The sequence below is a fragment of the Oncorhynchus gorbuscha genome, linkage group LG06 (genome assembly GCF_021184085.1).
Source record: "Oncorhynchus gorbuscha isolate QuinsamMale2020 ecotype Even-year linkage group LG06, OgorEven_v1.0, whole genome shotgun sequence".
Lineage (NCBI taxonomy): Eukaryota > Metazoa > Chordata > Actinopteri > Salmoniformes > Salmonidae > Oncorhynchus > Oncorhynchus gorbuscha.
The window spans coordinates 59,680,593-59,705,893 of record NC_060178.1 but is presented as its reverse complement, the minus strand read 5'-3'; the positions used below and the strand labels follow the sequence as shown (position 1 = coordinate 59,705,893).

General features: G+C 43.6%; 1 protein-coding gene across 1 annotated transcript; it reads right to left on the bottom strand.

Moving 5' to 3' along the window:
- Positions 1 to 516: 516 nt before the first annotated feature.
- On the bottom strand, positions 517 to 7,926 carry LOC124037194 (hydroxycarboxylic acid receptor 2-like). The gene is made up of 2 exons (XM_046351864.1): positions 7,778 to 7,926; positions 517 to 3,011 (listed from the first exon to the last, which is right to left on the bottom strand). Exon 2 carries the CDS (start codon positions 2,910 to 2,912, stop codon positions 1,905 to 1,907), a length of 1,008 nt encoding a protein of 335 aa, XP_046207820.1. The 5' UTR covers positions 2,913 to 3,011; positions 7,778 to 7,926; the 3' UTR covers positions 517 to 1,904.
- Positions 7,927 to 25,301: the final 17,375 nt, after the last annotated feature.

The window sequence follows — 25,301 nt, the reverse complement described above, 5'->3', positions numbered from 1 at the left end:
TACGGCCCGCGCCTACCCGAAGGGACCTGCAGTCTGTTGCCGCTAGCCCTGCAACTCTCCTCAACAACTAGAAGGGGGACTCTCCTGTTAAACTAGAGGATTTGTGTTTTCCCTGTTTGGACTTCCCCTGTAATGATTGAGGATTTATGTTTTCCCTGTTTGGACATTAAAATACTCTGTTTCTGTTATATCGCTTTTGGGTCCTCACTCACCTGCATAACATGGTGGTCCTCAAGAGCTTTTGATGGTGATCTGGTGGTCCCCGGAAAGGAAACGGTTTATAAACACTGCATTAAAATCCAAGCCTTTGGTTTTTGTGTCTATTAAAGACACACAGACAGTGTGCATGATCACAGTGGATTGTATTTGTTCTCTTATTATAGAGTTAGACGACAGCCTTCCAAATCCCCTGTATATTAGCTTTGGAGATATTTGAGCGAAAAAAAAAATCATCTGTGAGTAATAATGGAAACTTGAGAGAAAGATATTTAATACCTCTGTTTGCACTGCCGTGTATCGTCCCAGTAAGCCACATGTCAGAGTCACATGTTGGCACAGCAGTGGTAGCTCAGCAGTAATTACACCTACAGCCATTGATTGAGTTCCCTTGCTGCTACCAGCTGCTGTGCAACAAAGGATGATATGTAGCACTTTTGTGTGGATAATGTGAGTCTTTGAAGAGAAGAGTCTCTCTCCCCCAGCAGCAATCAAGAGTTCCCCTTCATCTGTGGCTTCTGTGGCTTTGACAGGCTTCATCTGTGGCTTCATATGTATTTTACATAACATTCAGGATAATCTTTATTGCCATTTCATTCATCACAAATGAACAAAATATATAGATGGAAAAATATACACTCAGTGTACAAAACATTAGGAACACCTTCCTAATATTGCGTTGCATCCCTTTTGCCCTCAGAACAGCCTCAATTTGGAGCATGGACTCTACAAGGTTTTGAAAGCGTTCCACAGGAATGCTGGCCCATGTTGACTCCAATACTTCCCTCAGCTGTGTCAAGTTGACTGGATGTCCTTTGGGTGGTGGACAATTCTTGATACACACGGGAAACTGTTGTGAAAAACCCAGCAGCGTTGCAGTTCTTGACACACTCAAACCACTGCGCCTGGCACCTAACACCATACCCCATTCAAAGGCACTTAAATCTATTGTCTCTGAATGGCACACATACCCAATCCATGTCTCAATTGTCTCAAGGCTTAACAATCCTGTCTCAATTGTCTCAAGACGTACAAATCCTGTCTCCTCCCCTACATTTACAATGATTGAAATTCATTTAACAGGTGACATCAATAAGGGATCATAGCTTTCACCTTGATTCACCTGGTCAGTCTATATAATGGAAAGAACATGTTTTGTACACAGTGTACAGTATACTCTAAGCACAAACATCACATAAAAATATATATTTTATAAAGAACTGAGTAACACATACACTTGATTAAACATCTTGCTGTATGAATACTGTATTTGGTAAAAAATGATGGTGTGTTTGACAGACATGTTAGTAAATCAAGACAAAAACATAATGCCATTCTACAACATCACATGGTTGTGAAAATAATGTCAAATTCAGATGGAATGGTTTTATTCCTTTTCCTATCTTTGTTTCACACTAACTGGTATTCAGCCATTTCAAGTACATATCCCACATAGCTACGAAATGTTTCTTATCTTTGTTTCACACTAACTGGTATTCAGCCATTTCAAGTACGTATCCCACATAGCTACGAAATGTTTCTGAATATAACATATGGCTTGTTAATTACAGCTGTAAAATTCCACTGTCTAGTCTCCATTCAATTCACTGCCATGAGTCTGTTCTCCTTATTAGGACCTTCTAGAAGGTGGGGCCTGTCTCTGGAGGAAAGGGCCAGAGTTGCCTCCCTCACCCATCGCTGGCCATGCTTCCCCGTCGGCTCAGCCTCAACTCCACCAGGCCCATCTTATTGATGGAGCTCTTGAGGGAGTTCTGGAACATGGAGCTGGATAAGCAGTAGATGACCGGGTCCAGGGCGCTGTTAAGGTAGGTGAAGCCAATGGACAGGCTGAAAAGCTGGCCTGCCATTTTGTAGGATTCACAGTCCCAAGGTCTGAACGCCTTGATATAGAGTGAAACCAGGCCTGTGGCGATGCCAGGAAAGAAACACAGCACAAACACAGCCACAATTAGCACCACCACCCGGATGGCCCGCCGCACCTTCTTCTCTTTGTCCAGCTGCCGTTGGCGCAGGATGCAGGCGATCCTGACTGAGCAGAACAGCAGGAGCAGCAGAGGCAGGAAGAACTCCCCGATGAACACCGTGTAGTGCAGCAGGATCGCCGGGGGAATCACGGTGTAGGAGCTGAAGCTGCGGCACAGGGAGATGTTGCCATGTTCCCCTAGGAGGTTGGTGGCCAGCAGGGGGACCCGCAGGGAGATCACTACCGCCCAGATGCCCCCCGCCACCATTCCCGCCTGGGTAGACGTCATGTGGTTGATGCGGTGGTGCGGATGGACCACCTTGAAGTAGCGGTCGAAGGCCACGCTAGTCATGAAGGCAATGCTTGCCGAACGGTTGACAGCCAGCATGAAGAGGTTGATCCGGCACCAGGCGTCGCCAAACACCCAGTGTTCCCCACGGAGCAGGTTGTCAATGCGGAAGGGCAGGCAGATGAGCAGCATGAAGTCAGCCAGGACCAGGTTGAAGAGGAACAGAGTGTTGACCCTCCAGATCTTCAGACGGCAAGTGAAGATCCACAGGGCCACTACGTTGCCTGGCAGGCCCAGTAGGAGCTCTATAATCAGGACAGGAGGCAGTATGTCGGCCACCAGATGCTGAGTGGATATGCAGTGCAAGGACTGGTTCTCTCTGCCAGTAGAGTTATCGTGTGCAACTGTAGCCATTTCAGCCATCTTTGATTGAGTATGATTTTGTTTCCAGGAAACTTTGGATGTTGCCGTTTTTTCACAAAATCCACCTCTTCCTCTTTTCAAAGCATCTCAGGGGAATATCTGTAGAAACAAGGAACATGTGAGAAAATGAAGTACATTTTTAACTGGGTCATGCTTTCAAGACAGACACACAGACAAATGTATTTTCTAAGAAATGTCTGTTCATTTTTATTTCTTTATTTAACTTTTATTTAACTAGGCAAGTCAGTTAAGAACAAATTCTTCTTTAAAAAGACAGTCAAACCCGGCCAAACCCAGGCCAATTGCAGGCAGCCCTATGGGACTCCCAATCACGGCCGATGTGATTCAGTCTGGATTCCAACCAGGGATTGTAGTGTCGCCTCTTGCACTGAGATGCAGTTCCTTAAACCGCAGCATCATTCGGGGATCCCTTATTTGGTCAAATAAATAAATAATGCATTCCCATGGGAAAGAGCTCAGCAAAACTAGCCTGGTTGAGCCGCAACCCACGTGACTACACGAGCTGAAGTAGAGAAGCTGGCGTTAGCAAGACAACAACAAAACACTACTACAGTGTTATTCTAAATAGCTTTTTTCCCTCATCAATCTACACACAATGCCCCATAATGACAAAGGAAAAATAGTTTTTTATACATTTTTTGCAAATGTATTTAAAATAAAAAACTGAAATATCACATTTACATAATTGTTCAGACCCTGAGTTGCTGCACAGCTATTTTCAGGTCTCTACAGAGATGCTCATTCGGGTTCAAGTCTGGACTCTGGCTGGATCACTCAAGGAAATTCAGAGACTAGCTGCCATCTGGCCACTCTACCATAAAAGCCTGATTGGTGGAGTGCTGCAGAGATGGTTGTCTTTCTTGAGGGTTCCATCACCAAAGAGAAACTCTGGAGCTCTGTCAGAGTGACTGTAGGGTTCTTAGTGACCTCCCTGGCCAGCTCTAGGAGTCTTGGTGTTTCCAAACTTCTTCCACTTAAGAATGATGGAGGCAACTGTGTACTTGTGGACCTTCAATGCTGCAGAAATGTTTTGGTACCCTTCCGCAGATCTGTGCTGCGACATAATCCCGTCTCGGATCTCTACAGACAGTTCCTTCGACCTCATGACTTGGTTTTTGCTCTGACAGGCACTGTCAACTGTAGGACTTTATATAGACAGGTTCGCTTATTTTAACCAGAAAGCTTGAGCATGTATAACTATTCACCCCTATGCTCCCGTTTCTTCACCATGCTTGGCTGAGAAATCGACCGAAAAATGCTACAACTATAACGCCAAACTTTTTTCAAAATTAGCTACATAATATCGACAGAAACACGGCAAACGTTGTTTAGGATCCATCCTCAAGGTGTTTTTAAAAAACATATTCGATAATATATCCGTCGAGGCAGTTGGTTTCTCATAAGAAGCGATTGGAAAAATGGCTACCTCAGTATTTTATGCAAGGTTTTCTGCGGGAGACACCATGTGACCACATGCCATATATGGTCCCTTACAGCCATTCTTCAAGGGAATACCTAAAAAAACGTCACAATGCTGTAGACACCTTGGGGAAAAGGTGGAAAACGTAAGCTCATTCATAGCTCATTCACAGCCATATAAGGAGTCATTGGCATGAGGCGGTTTAAAAAACTGTGGCACTTCCTGGTTGGATTTTTATCTGGGTTTCGCCTGTAACATCAGTTCTGTGGCACTCACAGGCAATATCTTTGCAGTTTTGGAAACGTCAGAGTGTCTTCTTTCCAAAGCTGTCAATTATATGCATAGTCGAGCATCTTTCCGTGACAAAATATCTTGCTTAAAACGGGAACGTTTGTCATCCAAAAATTAAAATAGCGCCCCCTAAATCCAACTGGTTAATGGGGATCTGTGGGATGTTCCCCAAAAAACTTTTATAACCCAACCCTGATCTTTACTTCTCCACAACTTTGTCCCTTACCTGTTTGGAGAGCTCCTTGGTCTTAATGGTACCACTTACTTGGTGGTGCCTCTTGCTTAGTGGTGTTGAAGACTCTGGGGCCTTTCATAACAGGTGTATATATACTGAGATCATGTGACAGATCATATGACACTTACATTGCACGCAGGTGGACTTTATTTAACTAATTATGTGGCTTCTGAAGGTAATTGGTTGCACCAGATCTGATTTAGAGGCTTCATAGCAAAGGGGATGAACACATATGCACACACCACTTTTCCGTCTTTTATTTTTTAGAATTTTTTTAAACAAGTAATTTATTCCATTTCCTTTCACGAATGTAAACTATTTTGTGTATGTCCATTACATGAAATCCAAATAAAAATACATTTAAATGACAGGTTGTAATGCAGCAAAATAGGAAAAACGCCAAGGGGGATGAATACTTTTGCAATGCACTGGAGTTCCCACTGTGACTATTAAAACCTACCGCATTGAACCAGGGCAAGGTGACTGGGAATATGGTTGAATACAAACAGTGTAGTTATTCCCTCCGTAATGCAATCAAACATTCAAAACGTCAGTACAGAGTCAAACTGGAGTCGCAATTCAACGGCTCAGACATGAGACGTATGTGGCAGGGTCTACAGACAATCGTTGATAACAAAAGGGGAAAACCAGCCACGTCACGGACATCGACGTCTTGCTGCCGGACAAGTAAACAAATTCTTCGCCCGCTTTGACGATAACACAGTGGCACCAACGCAACCCACTCCCAAGGACTTTGGGTTCTTGTTCTCCGTTGCCGACGTGAGTAAGCCCTTGCCCTAAGTGTTTTAACCCTAGCAACGCTGCCAGCAAAGATGGCATCACTAGCCGCGTCCTCAGAGCATGCATAGACCAGCTGGCTTGAGTGTTAACGGACATATTCAATCTCTTCCAATCCCAGTCTGATGTCCCCACATGATTCAAGACGTACACCACTGTTCCTGTACCCAAGAATGCAAAGGTAACTGAACTAAATGTCTATCGCCCCGTAGCAATCACTTCTGGCTAGTTAAGGATCTTACCTGACCCCCTAGACCCACTTCAATTTGATTACCGCCCAAATATACCCACAGATGATGGAATCACCATCACACTGCACACTGCCCTATCCCATCTGGACAAGAGTATTACCTACGTAAGAATACTGTTCCTTGACTATAGCTCAGCTTTCAACACCATAGTACCCTCCAAACTCATCATTAAGATCAGGGCCCTGGGTCTGAACCCCGCCCTGTGCAACTCGGTCCTGAGCTTCCTAACGAGCCATCCCCAGTAAAGGGGACGGCTCGACACAGGGGCCCCACAATGTTCCTCAACACAGGGGCCCCACAATGGTGCGTGCTCATCCCCCTCCTTTACTCCCTGTTCACCCATGACTGCGTGGCAACACACACCTACAACTCAATCATCAAGTTTGCAGGCAACACAACAGCAGTAGGCCTGATTACCATCAATGATGAGACAGCCTACAGGAAGGAAGTGAGGGCACTGGCGGAGTGGTTTACAGGAATATAACTTCTCCCTCTCAACGTCAACCAAATGAAGGAGCTGATCGTGGACTTCAGGAAACAGGGGTTAAACGAAAGTAATGTCAATAACAATAGAAAAATCTATATACAGTATGTGCGAATGGAGTAAGGAGGTAAGGCAATAAATAGGCCATAGTAGCAAAGTAATTACAATTTAGCAAATGAACACTGGAGTGATAGATGTGCAGATGATGATGTGCAAGTAGAAATACTGGTGTGTAAAATAGCAAAACAAGTAAATAAAAACAATATGGGGATGAGGTAGGTATGTATATGTATATGTATATACTGTATTCTATTCTACTGTATTTTAGTCAATGCACTCCAACATTGCTTGTCCTAATATTTATATATTTCTTAATTCCATTCTTTTACTTTTAGATGTACTTTTAGATGTGTGAATTGTTAGATACTACAGCACTGTTGGAGCTAGGAACACAAGCATTTCACTAAACACCCGCAATAACATCTGCTAAATATGTGTATGTGACCAATAACATTTTAGTGACTAGTGACTTCCCATTTTTTTTAGTGACTAGTGACTTCACATTTTTCCAATTAAACAATGTTCTGTTTTAAATTCAAATATTACACACCCTTTCACTTCTTTGTATATTCCAGCCTCACTTGCCATGCATTCAGAAACACACAGCGTAGAATTAAACGATGTGTGTTCTAAGCTCAAAATGGACTCCTCCCTTCAGTGCATGTTTACTGGAAATGCTTGCTACGTTTGCTTGTAAACACTGTATTTCTCATGAACAGCTGATGAAATTGCCTTTTGATGTAGAATAAGCCTTTGATGAGAAACATGACACAGACATGAGCAACAACATTTAGAAACAACATACAGTTATATATATTGTTACGTTCCACTGACAGAAACTGACAAGAGTCGCTGACCAACAACCAAAATGAAACAGGTGGGGCTTTAAGCAGGGTTCTGAAAGACATTGGATCCTAAAAGATACCCATCATGAGCGGCCACTACATTTGCCCAAGAAGAGGCAAAAAATAAATAAACACAACAAACTTAAAGACAGGAATCAAACCAACAAGGTGGACAAAACTACATCTGGGGAAATCAGATAAAGGATTTGTTTGTCTACAAATCAAAATAAGGAGAGCCAACTAAAAGTCAACTAAAGGTCAAATAAAGACAACTGCTAGCTAATATTGCAAGTTCCAGCATTGTAATAGTGTATGAGTCAGTTGTCTAAGGAGGACATTAAACTCAACCATCTAGTTACCGGTCGTGTCGTGGAATCCCTTTCACCCACACACCTCACAAGTGTAATCACAACAATGTTATAACATTTTAACATGTTTAGAATATGTATCCACTACTCACCAGTTGAGTCATGCATTTGGGGTCAGTGTAACAACAATTGGGTTTGAAAGGCAGTCTATGCTCCCCTCAACATATTTTATCTCCTCTCCTGTGTGTCTCCACTGTTCAGGCGTTTCTGTTGGTTTCAAGAGGAACGTCTTTAGATTGACTTTAAGAATGACTTCCTCTGAGGACTGGCCAGAGCCAGTGTGACATCACAAACAGCAAGATCTCTGAGGTAATTCAGGAAGTTTTGCAATCAACCTTCATTTCAATGTCCTCTTCCCACACCGCTTTATCTTTGTCATTGTTTTGACATGCAACTGCTTGTTCACAGCAATAGGGGATTTTGTTCCAAATACCACTGAATCATGATATAGACGTAATATGAGATACGAGAAGGTGAAATGTGCTGGCCTTATAAGAAGAAAACTAGGCATACATCTGGGGGACGACTTTTTTCTGAGGCACACAGTTCCGCTTTTACCCAAGAGTCATCCAATCAAATCAAATCAAACTTGATTCGTCACATGCGCCGAATACAACAAGTGTAGACCTTACCGTGAAATGCTTACTTACAAGCCCTTAACCAACAGTGCAGTTCAATAAGAGTTAAGAAAATATTTACCAAATGAAGTAAAAATATAAAAAAGTTACATAATAACATAACAATAACGAGGCTATATACAAGGGGGCACCAGTACCAAGTCAGTGTGCAGGGGTACATGTTAGTTGAGGTAATTTGTATATGTAGGTAGGGATGAAGTGACTATAAATAGATAATAAACAGCGAGTAGCAGCAGTGTACAAAACAATGTAAATAATCCGGTGGCCATTTGATTAATTGATCAAGCAGTCTTATGGCTCGGAGGTAGAAGCTGTTGAGGAGCCTTTTGGTCCTTGACTTGGAGCTCCGGTACTGCTTGCCTTGCGGTAGCAGAGAAAACAGACTTGGGTGACTGGAGTCTCTCACAATTGTATAGGCTTTCCTCTGACACCGCCTATTATATAGTTTGTGGATGGTAGAAAGCTTGGCCCCAGTGATGTATTGGGCCGTATGCACTACCCTCTGTAGTGCCTTACGGTCAGATGCCGAGCAGTTGCCATACCAGGTGGTCACGCAACTGGTCAGGATGCCCTCGATGGTGCAGCTGTAGAACTTTTTGAGGAACTGGGGATCCATGCCAAATCTTTTCAGTCTCCTGAGGGGAAAAAGGTTTTGTCGTACCCTCTTCGCGACTGTCTTGGTGTGTTTGGACCATGATAGTTCGTTGGTGATGTGGACACCAGGGAACTTGAAACTTTCGACCCGCTCCACTACAGCTCCTTCGATGTTAATGGGAGCCTGTTCAGCCCGCCTTTTCCTGTAGTCCACGATCAGCTCCTTTGTCTTGATCACATTGAGGGAGAGGTTGTTGTCCTGAGATCAAACTGCAAGTTCTCTGATCTCCTCCCTATAGGCTGTCTCAGCATTGTCTGTGATCAGGCCTACCACTGTTTTGTTGTCAGCAAACTTAATGATGGTGTTGGAGTCGTGTTTGAGCGACGCAGTGGTGGTTGAACAGGAAGTACAGGAGGTGGCTAAGTACACACCCGTGAGGGGCCTCAGTGTTGAGGATCAGCGTGGCAGACGTGTTGTTGCCTACCCTTATCACCTGGGAGGTGGCCCATTAGGAATTCCAGGATCCAGTTGCAGAAGGAGGTGTTTAATCCCAGGATCCTAAGTTTAATGATGAGCTTTGGGGGCTCTATGGTGTTGAACGCTGAGCTGTAGTCAATGAACAGCATTCTCACATAGGTGTTCCTTTTGTCCAGATGGGAAAGGGCAATCTATGATTGAGATTGCGTCATCTGTGGATATTTTAAGGTGGTATGCGAATTGGAGTGGGTCCAAGGTATACGGGAGGATGCTGTTGATGTGAGCCAGCCATGACCAGCCTTTCAAATCTCTTCATGGCTACCGACATGAGTGCTATGGAGCGGTAATCATTTAGTTAGTTAACTTTGTTGGTCCGTGCATGCTTAGAGTACACGTCCTGGTAATCCGTCTGTCCCCGCAGCTTTGTGAATGTTGACCCATTTAAAGATCTTGCTCACATCGGCTACCGAGAGCATTATCATGCAGTCATCCAGAACAGCTGGTGCTCTCGTGCATGCTTCAGTGTTGCTTGCCTCGATGCAAGCATAAAAGGCATTTAGCTCATCGGGTAGGCTTGCGTCACTGGGCAGCTTGCGTCTGGGTTTCCCTTTGTAGTCCGTAATAGTTTACAAGCCCTAACCACATCCGACCAGCGTCATAGTCGGTGTAGTAGGAGTCAATCTTAATCCTGTATTGAAGCCTTGCTTGTTTGATGGTTCATCTGAGGCCATAGCCAGATTTTTTATAAACCTCCGGATTATTGTCCTGCTCCTTGAAAGCGGCAACTCTAGCCTTTAGCTCAATGCGGATGTTGCCTGTAATCCATGGCTTCTGGTTGGGATATGTACGTACGGACACTATGGGGACGACATCGTCAATGTACTTATTGATGAAGCTAATGACTGAGGTGGTATACTCCTCAACGCCATTGGATGAATCCCGGAACATATTCCAGTCTGTGCTAGCAAAACAGTCCTGTTGCGTAGCATCCGATTTATCTGACCACCTCCGTATTGAGCGAGTCACTGGTACTTCCTGTTTTAGTTTTTGCTTTTAAGCAGGAATCAGGAGGATAGAATTATGGTCAGATTTACCAAATGGAGGTCGGCGGAAAGCTTTGTATGCATCTCTGTGTATGGAGTAAAGGTAGTCTAAAGTTTTTTTCCCTCTGGTTGCACATGTGAAATGCTTGTAAAAATGTGTTAAGTTTGCCTACATTAAAGTCCCCGGCCAATAGGAGCGCCGCTTCTGAATGAGCATTTTTTGTTTGCTTATGGCCTTGAACTTCCGGCGCCGACAGAGATGGCCGCCTCGCTTCGCGTTCCTAGGAAACTATGCAGTTTTAGTTTTTTTTTTACGTGTTATTTCTTACATTAGTACTTCAGGTCATCTTAGGTTTCATTACATACAGTCGAGAAGAACTACTGAATATAAGATCAGCGTCAACTCACCATCAGTACGACCAAGAATATGTTTTCCGCGACGCGGATCCTGTGTTCTGCCATACAAACAGGACAACGGAATGGATCGCATACAGCGACCCAAGAAAACGACTACGAAAAAGAGGGAAACGAGGCGGTCTTCTGGTCAGACTCCGAAAAAGGGCACATCGCGCACCACTACCTAGCATTCTTCTTGCCAATGTCCAGTCTCTTGACAACAAGGTTGATGAAATCCGAGCAAGGGTGGCATTCCAGAGGGACATCAGAGACTGCAACGTCCTATGCTTCACCGAAACATGTCTCACTGGGAAGACGCTATCCGATGCGGTGCAGCCAACGGGTTTCTCCACGCATCGCGCCGACAGAAACAAACATCTTTCTGGTAAGAAGAGTGGCGGGGGCGTATGCCTCATGACTAACGAGACATGGTGTGATGAAGGAAACATACAGGAACTCAAATCCTTCTGTTCACCTGATTTAGAATTCCTCACATCAAATGTAGACCGCATTATCTTCCAAGAGAATTCTCTTCGATTATAATCACAGCCGTATATATCCCCCCCCCAAGCAGACACATCGATGGCTCTGAACGAACTTTATTTAACTCTTTGCAAACTGGAAACCATTTATCCGGAGGCTGCATTCATTGTAGCTGGGGATTTTAACAAAGCTAATCTGAAAATAAGACTCCCTAAAGCATTTTGCTGATCCCTGCCTACAGGCAGAAACTAAAACAAGAGGCTCCCACGCTGAGGTCTGTCCAACGCTGGTCAGACCAAGCTGACTCCACACTCCAAGACTGCTTCCATCACATGGACTGGGACATGTTTCGTATTGCGTCAGATAAAAATATTGACGAATACGCTGATTCGGTATGCGAGTTCATTAGAACGTGTGTCGAAGATGTCGTTCCCATAGCAACGATACAAACATTCCCTAACCAGAAACCGTGGATTGATGGCAGCATTCGCGTGAAACTGTAAGCGCGAACCACTGCTTTTAATCAGGGCAAGGTGTCTGGTAACATGTCCGAATATAAACAATGCAGCTATTCCCTCCGCAAGGCTATTAACCTGTTAAGTCGACCCTCTACTTTTTCGATCATTCTGTTAAGAATCTCGCAACATTTCAGCGCCCTGCTACTCATGCCAGGAATATAGTATATGCATATTATTAGTATGTGTGGATAGCAAACACTCTGACGTTTCTAAAACTGGTTAAATCACGGCTGTGACTTTAACAGAGCGTGAGTTTCATCGAATAGCGCAGGAAAACCTGATCACTGAAAATGGAAATAAATATCCTTGCGCTTAATTCCAGGAATTGTTCAAAGTGAACAGAATTACATGAGACCGAGGCTTCAGCGCCTACAGCTACCACACGTTGTCTAGAGTCTTGTCATTTGATTCGCAATTGATTCTTGGTCTAACCGGTTCAAGGGAACTCCTTCCCTCCGTTCTCCGACCGGATGTTTTGGTCGAGCTCTCTCGGCCATGTTTTTTTTCAAGACGACACCTATAGAAGTTACATCGCCTCCTGATGAATTTTATAGCTTATTAACGTGTACTAATACCTAAAGTTGCATTACAAAAGTATTTCGAAGTGTTTTGTGAAAGTTTATCGTCGACTTTTTGAATTAAAAAAAATGACGTTACGTTATGAAACGCTCTTTTTGTTTGTTTATCATACAGTCTACATAGAACGATATCTAGGCTATATATGGACCGATTTAATCGACAAAAAGACCCAATAGTGATTATGGGACATCTAGGAGTGCCAACAAAGAAGATGGTCAAAGGTCCACCTCAAGCTGAACTTCGGCAAGACGGAGCTGCTCTTCCTCCCGGGGAAGGACTGCCCGTTCCATGATCTCGCCATCACGGTTGACAACTCCATTGTGTCCTCCTCCCAGAGCGCTAAGAACCTTGGCGTGATCCTGGACAACACCCTGTCATTCTCAACTAACATCAAGGCGGTGGCCCGTTCCTGTAGGTTCATGCTCTACAACATCCGCAGAGTACGACCCTGCCTCACACAGGAAGCGGCACAGGTCCTAATCCAGGCACTTGTCATCTCCCGTCTGGATTACTGCAACTCGCTGTTGGCTGGGCTCCCTGCCTGTGCCATTAAACCCCTACAACTCATCCAGAACGCCGCAGCCCGTCTGGTGTTCAACCTTCCCAAGTTCTCTCACGTCACCCCGCTCCTCCGCTCTCTCCACTGGCTTCCAGTTGAAGCTCGCATCCGCTACAAGACCATGGTGCTTGCCTACGGAGCTGTGAGGGGAACGGCACCTCAGTACCTCCAGGCTCTGATCAGGCCCTACACCCAAATAAGGGCACTGCGTTCATCCACCTCTGGCCTGCTCGCCTCCCTACCACTGAGGAAGTACAGTTCCCGCTCAGCCCAGTCAAAACTGTTCGCTGCTCTGGCTCCCCAATGGTGGAACAAACTCCCTCACGACGCCAGGACAGCGGAGTCAATCACCACCTTCCGGAGACACCTGAAACCCCACCTCTTTAAGGAATACCTAGGATAGGATAAAGTAATCCTTCTCACCCCCCTTAAAATATGTAGATGCACTATTGTAAAGTGGCTGTTCCACTGGATGTCATAAGGTGAATGCACCAATTTGTAAGTCGCTCTGGATAAGAGCGTCTGCTAAATGACTTAAATGTAATGTAAATGTAATGAATGTTTTATATTTTATTGTGCGGTTTGTGTAGCGCCGAATATGCTAATTATTTTGTTTACGTCCCCTGCGGGTCTTTTGTGATGTTAGATACTATCAGATAATAGCTTCTCATGCTTTTGCCGAAAAGCATTTTAAATATCTGACTTGTTGCCTGGATTCACAACGAGTGTAGCTTTAATTCAATACCCTGCATGTGTATTTTAATGAACGTTTGAGTTTTAACTATTACTATTAGCATTTAGCGTAGCGCATTTGCATTTCCAGAGCTCTAGATGGGACGCCTGCGTGCCAGGTAGGAGCAAGTGGTTAAACAATCTAAGCGTCAGTACAGAGACAAAGTGGAATCTCAATTCAATGGCTCAGACACAAGAGGCATGTGGCAGGGTCTACAGTCAATCACGGACTACAAGAAGAAACCCAGCCCAGTCACGGACCATGATGTATTGCTCCCAGGCAGACTAAATAACTTTTTGCCCGCTTTGAGGACAATACAGTGCCACTGACACGGCCTGCAACGAAAACATGCGGTCTCTCCTTCACTGCAGCCGAGGTGAGTAAGACATTTAAACGTGTTAACCCTTGCAAGGCTGCAGGCCCAGACTGCATCCCCAGCCGCGCCCTCAGAGCATGCGCAGACCAGCTGGCCGGTGTGTTTACGGACATATTCAATCAATCCCTATACCAGTCTGCTGTTCCCACACAGAGGGCCACCATTGTTCCTGTTCCCAAGAAAGCTAAGGTAACTGAGCTAAACGACTACCGCCCGTAGCACTCAGTTGGTAGAGCATGGCGCTTGTAACGCCAGGGTAGTGGGTTCGATCCCCGGGACCACCCATACGTAGAATGTATGCACACATGACTGTAAGTCGCTTTGGATAAAAGCGTCTGCTAAATGGCATATATATATAAGTGCTTTGAGAGACTAGTCAAGGACCATATCACCTCCACCCTACCTGACACCCTAGACCCACTCCAATTTGCTTACCGCCCAAATAGGTCCACAGACGATGCAATCTCAACCACACTGCACACTGCCCTAACCCACCTGGACAAGAGGAATACCTATGTGAGAATGCTGTTCATCGACTTACAGCTCGGCATTCAACACCATAGTACCCTCCAAGCTCGTCATCAAGCTCGAGACCCTGGGTCTCGACCCCGCCCTGTGCAACTGGGTACTGGACTTCCTGACGGGCCGCCCCCAGGTGGTGAGGGTATGCAACAACATCTCCTCCCCGCTGATCCTCAACACGAGGGCCCCACAAGGGTGCGTTCTGAGCGCTCTCCTGTACTCCCTGTTCACCCACGACTGCGTGGCCACGCACGCCTCCAACTCAATCATCAAGTTTGCGGACGACACAACAGTGGTAGGCTTGATTACCAACAACGACGAGACGGCCTACAGGGAGGAGGTGAGGGCCCTCGGAGTGTGGTGTCAGGAAAATAACCTCACACTCAACGTCAACATAACTAAGGAGATGATTGTGGACTTCACGAAACAGCAGAGGGAACACCCCCCTATCCACATCGATGGAACAGTAGTGGAGAGGGTAGCAAGTTTTAAGTTCCTCGGCATGCACATCACAGACAAACTGAATTGGTCCACTCACACTGACAGCATCGTGAAGAAGGTGCAGCAGCGCCTCTTCAACCTCAGGAGGCTGAAGAAATTCGACTTGTCACCAAAAGCACTCACAAACCTCTACAGATGCACAATCGAGAGCATCCTGGCGGGCTGTATCACCGCCTGGTACGGCAACTGCTCCGCCCTCAACCGTAAGGCTCTCCAGAGGGTAGTGAGGTCTGCACAACGCATCACCGGGGGCAAACTACCTGCCCTCCAGGACACCTACACCACCCGATGTTACAGGAAGGCCAAAAAGGTCATCAAGGACATCAACCACCCGAACCACTGCCTGTTCACACCGCTATCATCCAGAAGGCGAGGTCAGTACAGGTGCATCAAAGCTGGGACCGAGAGACTGAAAAACAGCTTCTATCTCAAGGCCATCAGACTATTAAACAGCCACCACTAACATTGAGTGGCTGCTGCCAATACACTGTCATTGACACTGACCCAACTCCAGCCACTTTAATAATGGGAATTGATGGGAAATGATGTAAATATATCACTAGCCACTTTAAACAATGCTACCTTATATAATGTTACTTACCCTACATTATTCATCTCATATGCATACGTATATACTGTACTCTACATCACCGACTGCATCCTTATGTAATACATGTATCACTAGCCACTTTAACTATGCCACTTTGTTTACTTTGCCTACATACTCATCTCATATGTATATACTGTACTCGATACCATCTACTGTATGCTGCTCTGTTCCATCACTCATTCATATATCCTTATGTACATATTCTTTATCCCCTTACACTGTGTATAAGACAGTAGTTTTGGAATTGTTAGTTAGATTACTTGTTGGTTATCACTGCATTGTCGGAACTAGAAGCACAAGCATTTCGCTACACTCGCATTAACATCTGCTAACCATGTGTATGTGACAAATAAAATTTGATTTGATTTGATTTGATTTAAAGAGTCGGTTGAGTGTGTTGTTAGTGCCAGAATTGGTCTGTGGTGGTAAATAGACGGCTATGAATAAAATAGATGAGAACTCTCTTGGTAAATAGTGTGGTCTACAGCTTATCACAAGGTACTCTGCCTCAGGCAAGCAATACCTCGAGACTTCTTTAATATTAAACATTGGCAGCTGTTATTGACAAAAAGGACAACACAGTCAAGGTATTGGTGTGGCCATCACGAAGCCCTGACCTCAATCAAATAGAACATTTGTGGGCAGAACTGAAAAAGCATTTGCGAGCAAGGAGGTCTACAAACCTGACTCAGTTACACCAATTCTGTCATGAGGAATGGGCCAAAATTCACCCAACGCTTTATGGGAAGCTTGTGGAAGGCTACCATAAACGTTTGACCCAAGTTAAACAATTTAAAAGCAATGCTACCAAATACTAATTTAGTGTATGTAAACTTCTGACCCACTGGGAATGTGATGAAAGAAATAAAAGCTGAAATAAATAATTCTCTCTATTTTTCTGACATTTCACGTTCTTAAACCTCTTAGGGGTGATGCGGAATTTAGTTCCTTTGCAGGAACCTAAATCCATGCAATTAAAGAGCGCCACCTGTAGTACTCGATAAAACTCAAACTTTCATTAAAACACACATACAAGGTACTGAATTAAAGCTACACTCGTTGTGAATCTAGCCACCAAGTCAGATTTGTAAAATGCTTTTCGGCGAAAGCATGAGAAGCTATTATCTGATAGCATGCACCCCCCAAAATAGCTGAACGACACCTAAACAAAATAGTTTGCGGTAGCCGGCGCTACACAAAACGCAGAAATAAAATATAAAACATTCATTACCTTTGACGAGCTTCTTTGTTGGCACTCCTATATGTCCCATAAACATCACAATTGGGTCTTTTTCCCGATTAAATCCGTCATTGTATACCCAAAATGTAATTTGCTGAAAGCCGTTCTGATCCAGGAAAATGCCCCTTTACAAGACGCAACATCACTTTTTAAAATTACAAAAGTTGCCTATAAACTTTTACAAATCACTTCAAACTACTTTTCTAAACCAACTTTAGGTATTAATAAACGTTAATAATCTATCAAATTGATCACGGGCGATCTGTATTCGATAGCAGCAAGTCTTGAAATCATCATCCATGTTTTCAATTTCACAACATCCTGTGGTGAGCCTAAAACAGGAAGGGCCTATACGTCATCTAACCAAGGATAAAGCAGACTTGAAATGCCAGTACTGGCGACATTGTGTGGAAGCTGTAGGCGTTTACACGGGATCATCATTTATTTTCTTTCGCCTTAGACAATACATTGAATGGCGGATGAATATTTTATTTTGTGTTTTTGGTAAACAGTTTTACCAGGGATTTTTACTCCTAAACACATTCTGTTATAGCCACAGACACGATCTAACCAGTTTTCTAGACTTCAGAGTGTTTTCTATACACACAGACTTATCATATGCATATACTATATTCCTGGCATGAGTAGCAGGACTTTAAAATGTTGCGCGATTTTTAACAAAAAGCTGCGAAAATTCGCATCATCCCTAACAGGTATTAAAATAAAGTGGTGATCCTAACTGACATAAGACAGGGAATTGTTACTAGGATTAATTGTGAAAAACTGAGTTTAAATGTATTTGGCTATATATACAGCCAAATACATATATACATATATACAGTATATATACACTTAGTTTGGAGTCATTAAAACTCATTTTTCAACCACTCCACAAATTTCTTGTTAACAAACTATAGTTTTGGCAAGTCGGGTAGGACATCTACTTTGTGCATGACACAATTAATTTTTCCATCAATTGTTTACAGACAGATTATTTTACTTATAATTCACTGTATCATAATTCCAGTGGGTTAGGAGTTTACATACACTAAGTTGACTGTGCCTTTAAATAGCTTGGAAAATTCCAGAAAATGGTGTCATGGCTTTAGAAGCTTCTGATAGGATTATTGACATCATTTGAGTCAATTGGAGGTGTACCTGTTGATGTATTTCAAGGCCTCCCTTCAAACTCAGTGCCTCTTTGCTTGACATCATGGTGAAATCAAAAGCAATCAGCCAAGACCTCAGAAAAGAAATTGTAGACCTCCATAAGTCTGATTCATCCTTAGCAGCATTTTCCGAACACTTGAAGGTACCACGTTCCTCTGTACAAACAATAGTACGCAAGTATAAACACCATGGGACCACGCAGCCATCATACCACTCAGGAAGGAGATGCGTTCTGTCTCCTAGAGCAAAAAGTGCAAATCAATCCCAGAACATGTATTTTGCTAATGTGTATGTAAACTTCCGACTTCAACTGTATATGTAAACATGTACAGTACCAGACAAAATTTTGGACACACCTACTCATTCCAGGGTTTGAGTCGGTGTGTCCAAACTTTTGGCTAGTTGTCACGAGTCCGACCGAGGGTGGCTTCCCTTCCCGGTCGGGTGGCGCTCGGCGGTCGTCGTCACCGGCCTATTAGCTGCCACTGATTGTCTTTCCTCCCCCTCCTTGTATGTTTATTGGTAGCACCTCTTGGTGATGATTAGTTGAGCTTCTTTAGACAGCCGGCCTGCCTGTTTGTTGTGCGGGATTAATTATTGTAACCTTCGGCTCTGTAGTAGAGGAACGTGTTTGTTCCTGGTCGTGCATTTTTCAGTTGTACATTTTTCATTCCCCGTGTTTGGGGCCGTCATTATTGTGAGCACCCTGTGGTGCGTTGGTGCAATTAAAGAGCACAGCATTGCACTCTGTCTCCTGCGTTTGACTCCACACCCACGACACCCGGAGCATTACACTAGTACTGCATATTTACGCTACTGGTCAAAAGTTTTAGAACACCTACTCATTCAAGGGTTTTTCTTTATTTTTACTATATTCTATATTGTAGAATAATAGTGAAGACATCAAAACTATGAAATAACACATATGGAATCATGTAGTAACCAAAAAAGTGCTCAACAAATCAAAATATATTTTCTATTTCAGATTCTTCAAATAGCCACCCTTTGCCTTGGTGAAAGCTTTGCACAATCTTGGCATTCCCTCAAACTTTGAATGGAATACCAGAGAGGCATTCAATAGGAAAGCATGTGTTGAAGTTGTGTTTCCTGTTTGAGTCAGCAGGTGTTTCCCCTATGAGTCACAGCTTCAACATTCATTGCACTTGGTAAGGAGCGTCAAAAGATTGGCAAATCATTTTCTTTTTTTATCAATATAAGACATGTGACGTACATACAATCAAACATGGGTGGTGCTACAAATAGAGTAGTAAGCATATAACTACATGTTTAACTATATACTGTATAACTGCAGTGGTAGAATGTTTTTTTAGAGTGTGTTCTTACAACCATTTAGCAAACTTTACTCGGTGTAAGAGTCACACTGGACGTAAGGGTTAAACACAAGTCGAGAAGGAAGTTGATGATGCAACCAGTGGAAAAAAACTAAGTTCTAAACACAAGTGGAAATGATTTGGATATAATAAGGGTGGCAAACATTTCCTTCTCGATCTGTCTTTGAATGTTTTGGGATCTTTTTGTTTCCTTGCCTGGTGAACCTGTCAAAATGACATTTGTAATATTGCATAACTAAATGGTTAGTAGGTTTCACAAATATTTGATCCAGTAGCCGAGCTGTAAATGAAAATGAAAATATGCGGAGAGAACCATATCAATCCATCCCACTTGGACATGGTAATGAATCATAACGGCAACAGATTATTAAGAAAGAAGCATAAATGTGACAGAGATTAATAGAGTTGTCTCCTGATATGCACTGGCATGGGTCTACCATGACTATGTGCACTAACCCAGACCATACAGATATATGGAGAAGTCAAGAAAATGTGTTTTGTGAAAATGATTAACTTCTCTGTGTTGCATAATACCATAACTGTCCACATCACTAAGAAATGAACATGGTCCACACACACCCACACTGTTGTAAAGAGGGCACGACAGCGCTTCTTCCCCCTCAGGTGGCTGAAAAGATTTTGGGATGGGCCCTCAGATCGTTCTACAGCTTCACCATTGAAAGCATCTTGACTGGCTTCATCACTGCTTGGTACGGCAACTACAAGGCATTTAACCACAAGGCGCTACAGAGAGTGGTGAGTATGCCCCAGTACATCACTGGGGCCAAGCTCCCTGCTATCCAGGACCTCTATCAAATCAAATCAAATGTAATTTGTCACGTGCGCTGTATACAACAGTTGTAGATCTTACAGTGAGATACAATGTTGGTTAGGGCTTCTATTTAATTTAAATAACAACAAATAACAATTAAAAGTAACAAATAATTAAAGAGCAGCAGTAAAATAGCAATAGCGATTCTATGTACAGGGGGTACCAGTACAGAGTCAATGTGCAGGGGCACAAGTTAGTTGAGGTAATTGATGTAATATGTACATGTTTTTAGAGTTATTAAAGTGACTATAAATAGATAATAACAGAGAGTAGCAGCAGTGAGGGCGGAATGCAAATATTCTGGGTAGTCATTTGATTAGATGTTCAGGAGTCTTATGGCTTGGGGGTAGAAGCTGTTTAGAAGCCTCTTGGACCTAGACTTGGAGCTCTGGTATCGCTTGCCATGTGGTAGCAGATAGAACAGTCTATTTACATTTACATTTAAGTCATTTAGCTTACAAATTGGTGCATTCACCTTATGACATCGAGTGGAACAGTCACTTTACAATAGTGCATCTAAATCTTAAAGGGGGGGGTGAGAGGGATTACTTATCCTATCCTAGGTATTCCTTAAAGAGGTGGGGTTTCAGGTGTCTCCGGAAGGTGGTGATTGACTCCGCTGTCCTGGCGTCGTGAGGGGTTTGTTCCACCATTGGGGGCCAGAGCAGCGAACAGTTTTGACTGGGCTGAGCGGGAGCTGTACTTCCTCAGTGGTAGGGAGGCGAGCAGGCCAGAGGTGGATGAACGCAGTGCCCTTGTTTGGGTGTAGGGCCTGATCAGAGCCTGGAGGTACTGAGGTGCCGTTCCCCTCACAGCTCCGTAGGCAAGCACCATGGTCTTGTAGCGGATGCGAGCTTCAACTGGAAGCCAGTGGAGAGAACGGAGGAGCGGGGTGACGTGAGAGAACTTGGGAAGGTTGAACACCAGACGGGCTGCGGCGGGCTGCGGCGGTCTATGACTAGGGTGGCTGGAGTCTTTGACAATTTTTAGGGCCTTCCTCTGACACCACCTGGTATAGAGGTCCTGGATGGCAGGAAGCTTGGCCCAGTGATGTACTGGGCCGTATGCACTACCCTCTATAGTGCCTTGCGGTCGGAGGCCGAGCAGTTGCCATACCAGGCAGTGTCAGAGGGATGCCCAAAATATTGTCAATTTACTCCAGCCATCCAAGCCATAGACTGTTCTCTCTGATACCGCACAGCAAGAGGTACTAGTAAGTCTGGAACCAACAAGACACTGAACAGCTTCTACCACCAATAAGACTGATAAACCAGACTGCTTAATTAATAGCCTATCAAATGGCTTCACAGTCTACCTGCATTGACCCTTTTTTGATCTAACTCTCTTGCACTGACTCTATGCGCACAATTGTCTCTACCCACACACTCACACATGTAATAGTTACACTGACACCCTAACAAACACACACACTACATACACCCACACACACACACACAAAACATGTGTTCACATGCATAGCCGTGGGAAGATGTTTGGGGGTGTGTGTGTTGCATATATCGGTCTGCTAACACAGGACTAGTAAAGGGCCAGTGCACTACTTTTGTGAAGAAAAAGTAATATATTATTAATAAATACAACAACAACAACAAAAAATTCAGGGGATGCAGCAGCACTCTCAGCACACCTACTTCCTGCGGCTATGCATGCATGCATACTGATGCCACACACACTCACACACACATACTCTCACAATCACCACATACACTGTTGCCACAGCTCATTCTATTATCTATATTTTCTGTTGCCTTGTCAATTTACCCCTACCTATATGTACATAGCTACCACTATTACGTCGTACCCCTGCAGATCGACCCGGTTCTGGTGCTACCTGTATATAGCCATGTTATTTTTGTTGAACAGTCTGGACTGTTCTCACGTTGAACAGTCCAGACTGTTCAAAGGACAGTACCATCAAACCAGACAGGCAAATTCAGGGCAGCTAAAACAACCCAAGTCAAGGTGTCATGCCTTGGTCATTGTATTTTGTGTTTTTGTTATATGTTTGGGTAGGCCAGGGTGTGATATGTTGTTTTTCGTATTGGGGTTTGTAGTATTTGGGATCGCGGCTGATTAGGGGTGTTGTATAGGCTTGGCTGCCTGAGGCGATTCTCAATCAGAGTCAGGTGATCCTCGTTGTCTCTGATTGGGAACCGTATTTAGGGAGCCATAGTTTCGCTTTGTATTTCGTGGGTGATTGTTCCTGTCTTTGTGTAGTGGTCACCAGATAGGCTGTAATAAGTTTCACGTTACGTTTTGTTGTTTTTGTATTTAGTATCAGTTATTTCATGTACCGCGTTTCTTTCATTAAAGTCATGAGTAACCAACACGCTGCATTTCGGTCCGACTCTCTTTCTTCAACAGACGAACGTCGTTACACAAGGACAAATCACCTTAAATCTATAGTTTTATATAGAGCCATAGCTGAATGGAACTCTTTACCAATCCATATTTCTCAGTATAAAAAGTAAATCTACCTTCAAGATAGACCTTATGACTGGACAGGAAATAGAAAGCATCAACTGAATGTTAAATGTGTTTCCTGTCAGGTATTTTAATTGTCTGTATTGTCTACTTGTCTAACCTGTGCCCCCGCACATTGACTCAGTACCGGTACCCCCTTTATAAAACCTTGCTATTGTTATTTTACTGCTGCTCTTTAAGTATTATTCATTTTTACATTAACACTTATTTTTTTGTTCAAACTGCATTGTTGACTAAGGGCTTGTAAGTAAGCATTTCACTGTAAGGTTCTACACCTGTTGTATATGGCGCATGTGACAAATACTATTTGATTTGATTTGAAACTGTCAACATGGTAAGGTTTAAAAAATCATCCTAAAATGTGATATTTCCACTTTCAAATGGCAGACTTGATTTGCCCTAATGAAAAATATATCAACCCCTACAATTTTTTTTTGAAGAATCCAGATAATAATTCACGTTTCCTGTGGCTGCATGATTCTTTTCCTGCTGTGAAAGTCAAATGAAGATAACAGATCTGTATCTTACATATATCCGGTTGGGGCTTTACACTCGGGGGTTAACTTGGTCTTAATTATATTAATATAGTGCAGCATTGCATCAATGTTATATGTGTCACCACTCCCTCCGAAGTTGGCTCCCCCGCCTGTTCGGGTGGTGCTCGGCGGTGGTCATCACCGGCCTACTAGCCGCCACCGATCCCTTTTTCTTTTTGGTTCGTTTTGTCTCATTAGTTACACCTGCTCTTATTTTGTGTGTGTTTGATTTGCTTCCCTATTTAGCGTGTGGAACCCACCCCTTTGTTGTGCGGGATTATTTTGATGTTCACGTTTGTGTCGTTGGTGTTGTTTGTGCTCTGGACCGTGTTACCCGTTGTTTTGGGTTGGTCAGTGTTTTGCGCCCTGCGTGTTTGGGCATTTACTTTTGGTGCCACATTAAAGTGCATCTTTCCTCTGGACCTCTCTGCTCTCTGCGCCTGATTCCTCTCTACACACCTAGTCAGCCGTGACAATATGGAAGATAACAAAAGTCATGCCTCAATGTGGGGTTCACAGTAAGGGAAGTATCACAGGAGTGTACAAAACATTAAGAACACCTTCAATATTGCGCCCCCTTTTGCACTCATTCCCCCACCCCCACCCCCTTTTGCACTCATTCATTGGGGCATGGACTCTACAAGGTGTCGAAAGCGTTACACAGAGATGCTGGCTCATGTTAACTCCAATGCTTCCCACATTTGTGTAAAGTTGGCTGGATGTTCTTTGTGCGGTGGACCATTATTAATACACGCGGGAAACTGATGAGCAGGGTTCCCCAAATTTTGGCCCGCGGGTGGTTTTATTTGGCCCCCCCAAGTTTTCTGAGAACAAAATGTAAATTCATGTTGAAAAAAACATTTTCTTTTCATTGTTGGTCATAAGACACGAGGAAAAAACATGAGGAAATCAGACACAATTTATTTTAATTTTGGAAATCAGTTCACAAATATTTGCATAATAGAGAGACATACAGTTGAAGTCGGAAGTTTACATACACCTCAGCCAAATACATTTAAACTCAGTTTTTCACAATTCCTAACAATTAATCCTAAAAACAAATCACTGTCTTAGGTCAGTTAGGATCACCACTTTATTTTAAGAATGTGAAATGTCAGAATAATAGCAGAGAGAATGATTTATTTCAGCTTTTATTTCTTTCATCACATTCCAAGTGGGTCAGAAGTTTACATATACTCAATTAGTATTTGGTAGCATTGCCTTTAAATTGTTTAACTTGAGTCAAACGTTTCAGGTAGCCTTCCACAAGCTTCCCACAATAAGTTGGGTGAATTTTGGCCCATTCCTCCTGACAGAGCTGGTGTAACTGAAGTCAGGTTTGTAGGCCTCCTTGCTCACACACGCTTGTTCAGTTCTGCCCACAAATTTTCTATAGGATTGAGTTCAGGGCTGTGATGGCCGCTCCAATACCTTGACTTTGTTGTCCTTAAGCCATTTTGCCACGACTTTGGAAGTATGCTTGGGGTCATTGTCCATTTGGAAGAACCATTTGGGACCAATCTTTAACTTCCTGACTGATGTCTTGAAATGTTGCTTCAATATATCCACGTCATTTTCCTCTCTCATGTTGCCATCTATTTTGTGAAGTGCACCAGTCCCTCCTACAGCAAAGCACCTACACAACATGATGCTGCCACCCCCATTCTTCACGGTTGGGATGTTGATTTCCGGCTTGCAAGCCTCCCCTTTCTCCTCCAAACATAATGATGGTCATTATGACCAAACAGTTCTAATTTTGTTTCATCAGACTAGAGGACATTTCTCCAAAAAGTACAATCTTTGTCCCCATGTGCAGTTGCAAACCGTAGTCTGGCTTTTTTATGGCGTTTTTGGAGCAGTGGCTTCTTCCTTGCTGAGTGGCCTTGCAGGTTATGTCGATATAGGACTCGTTTTACTGTGGATATAGATACTTTTGTACCTGTTTTCTCCAGCA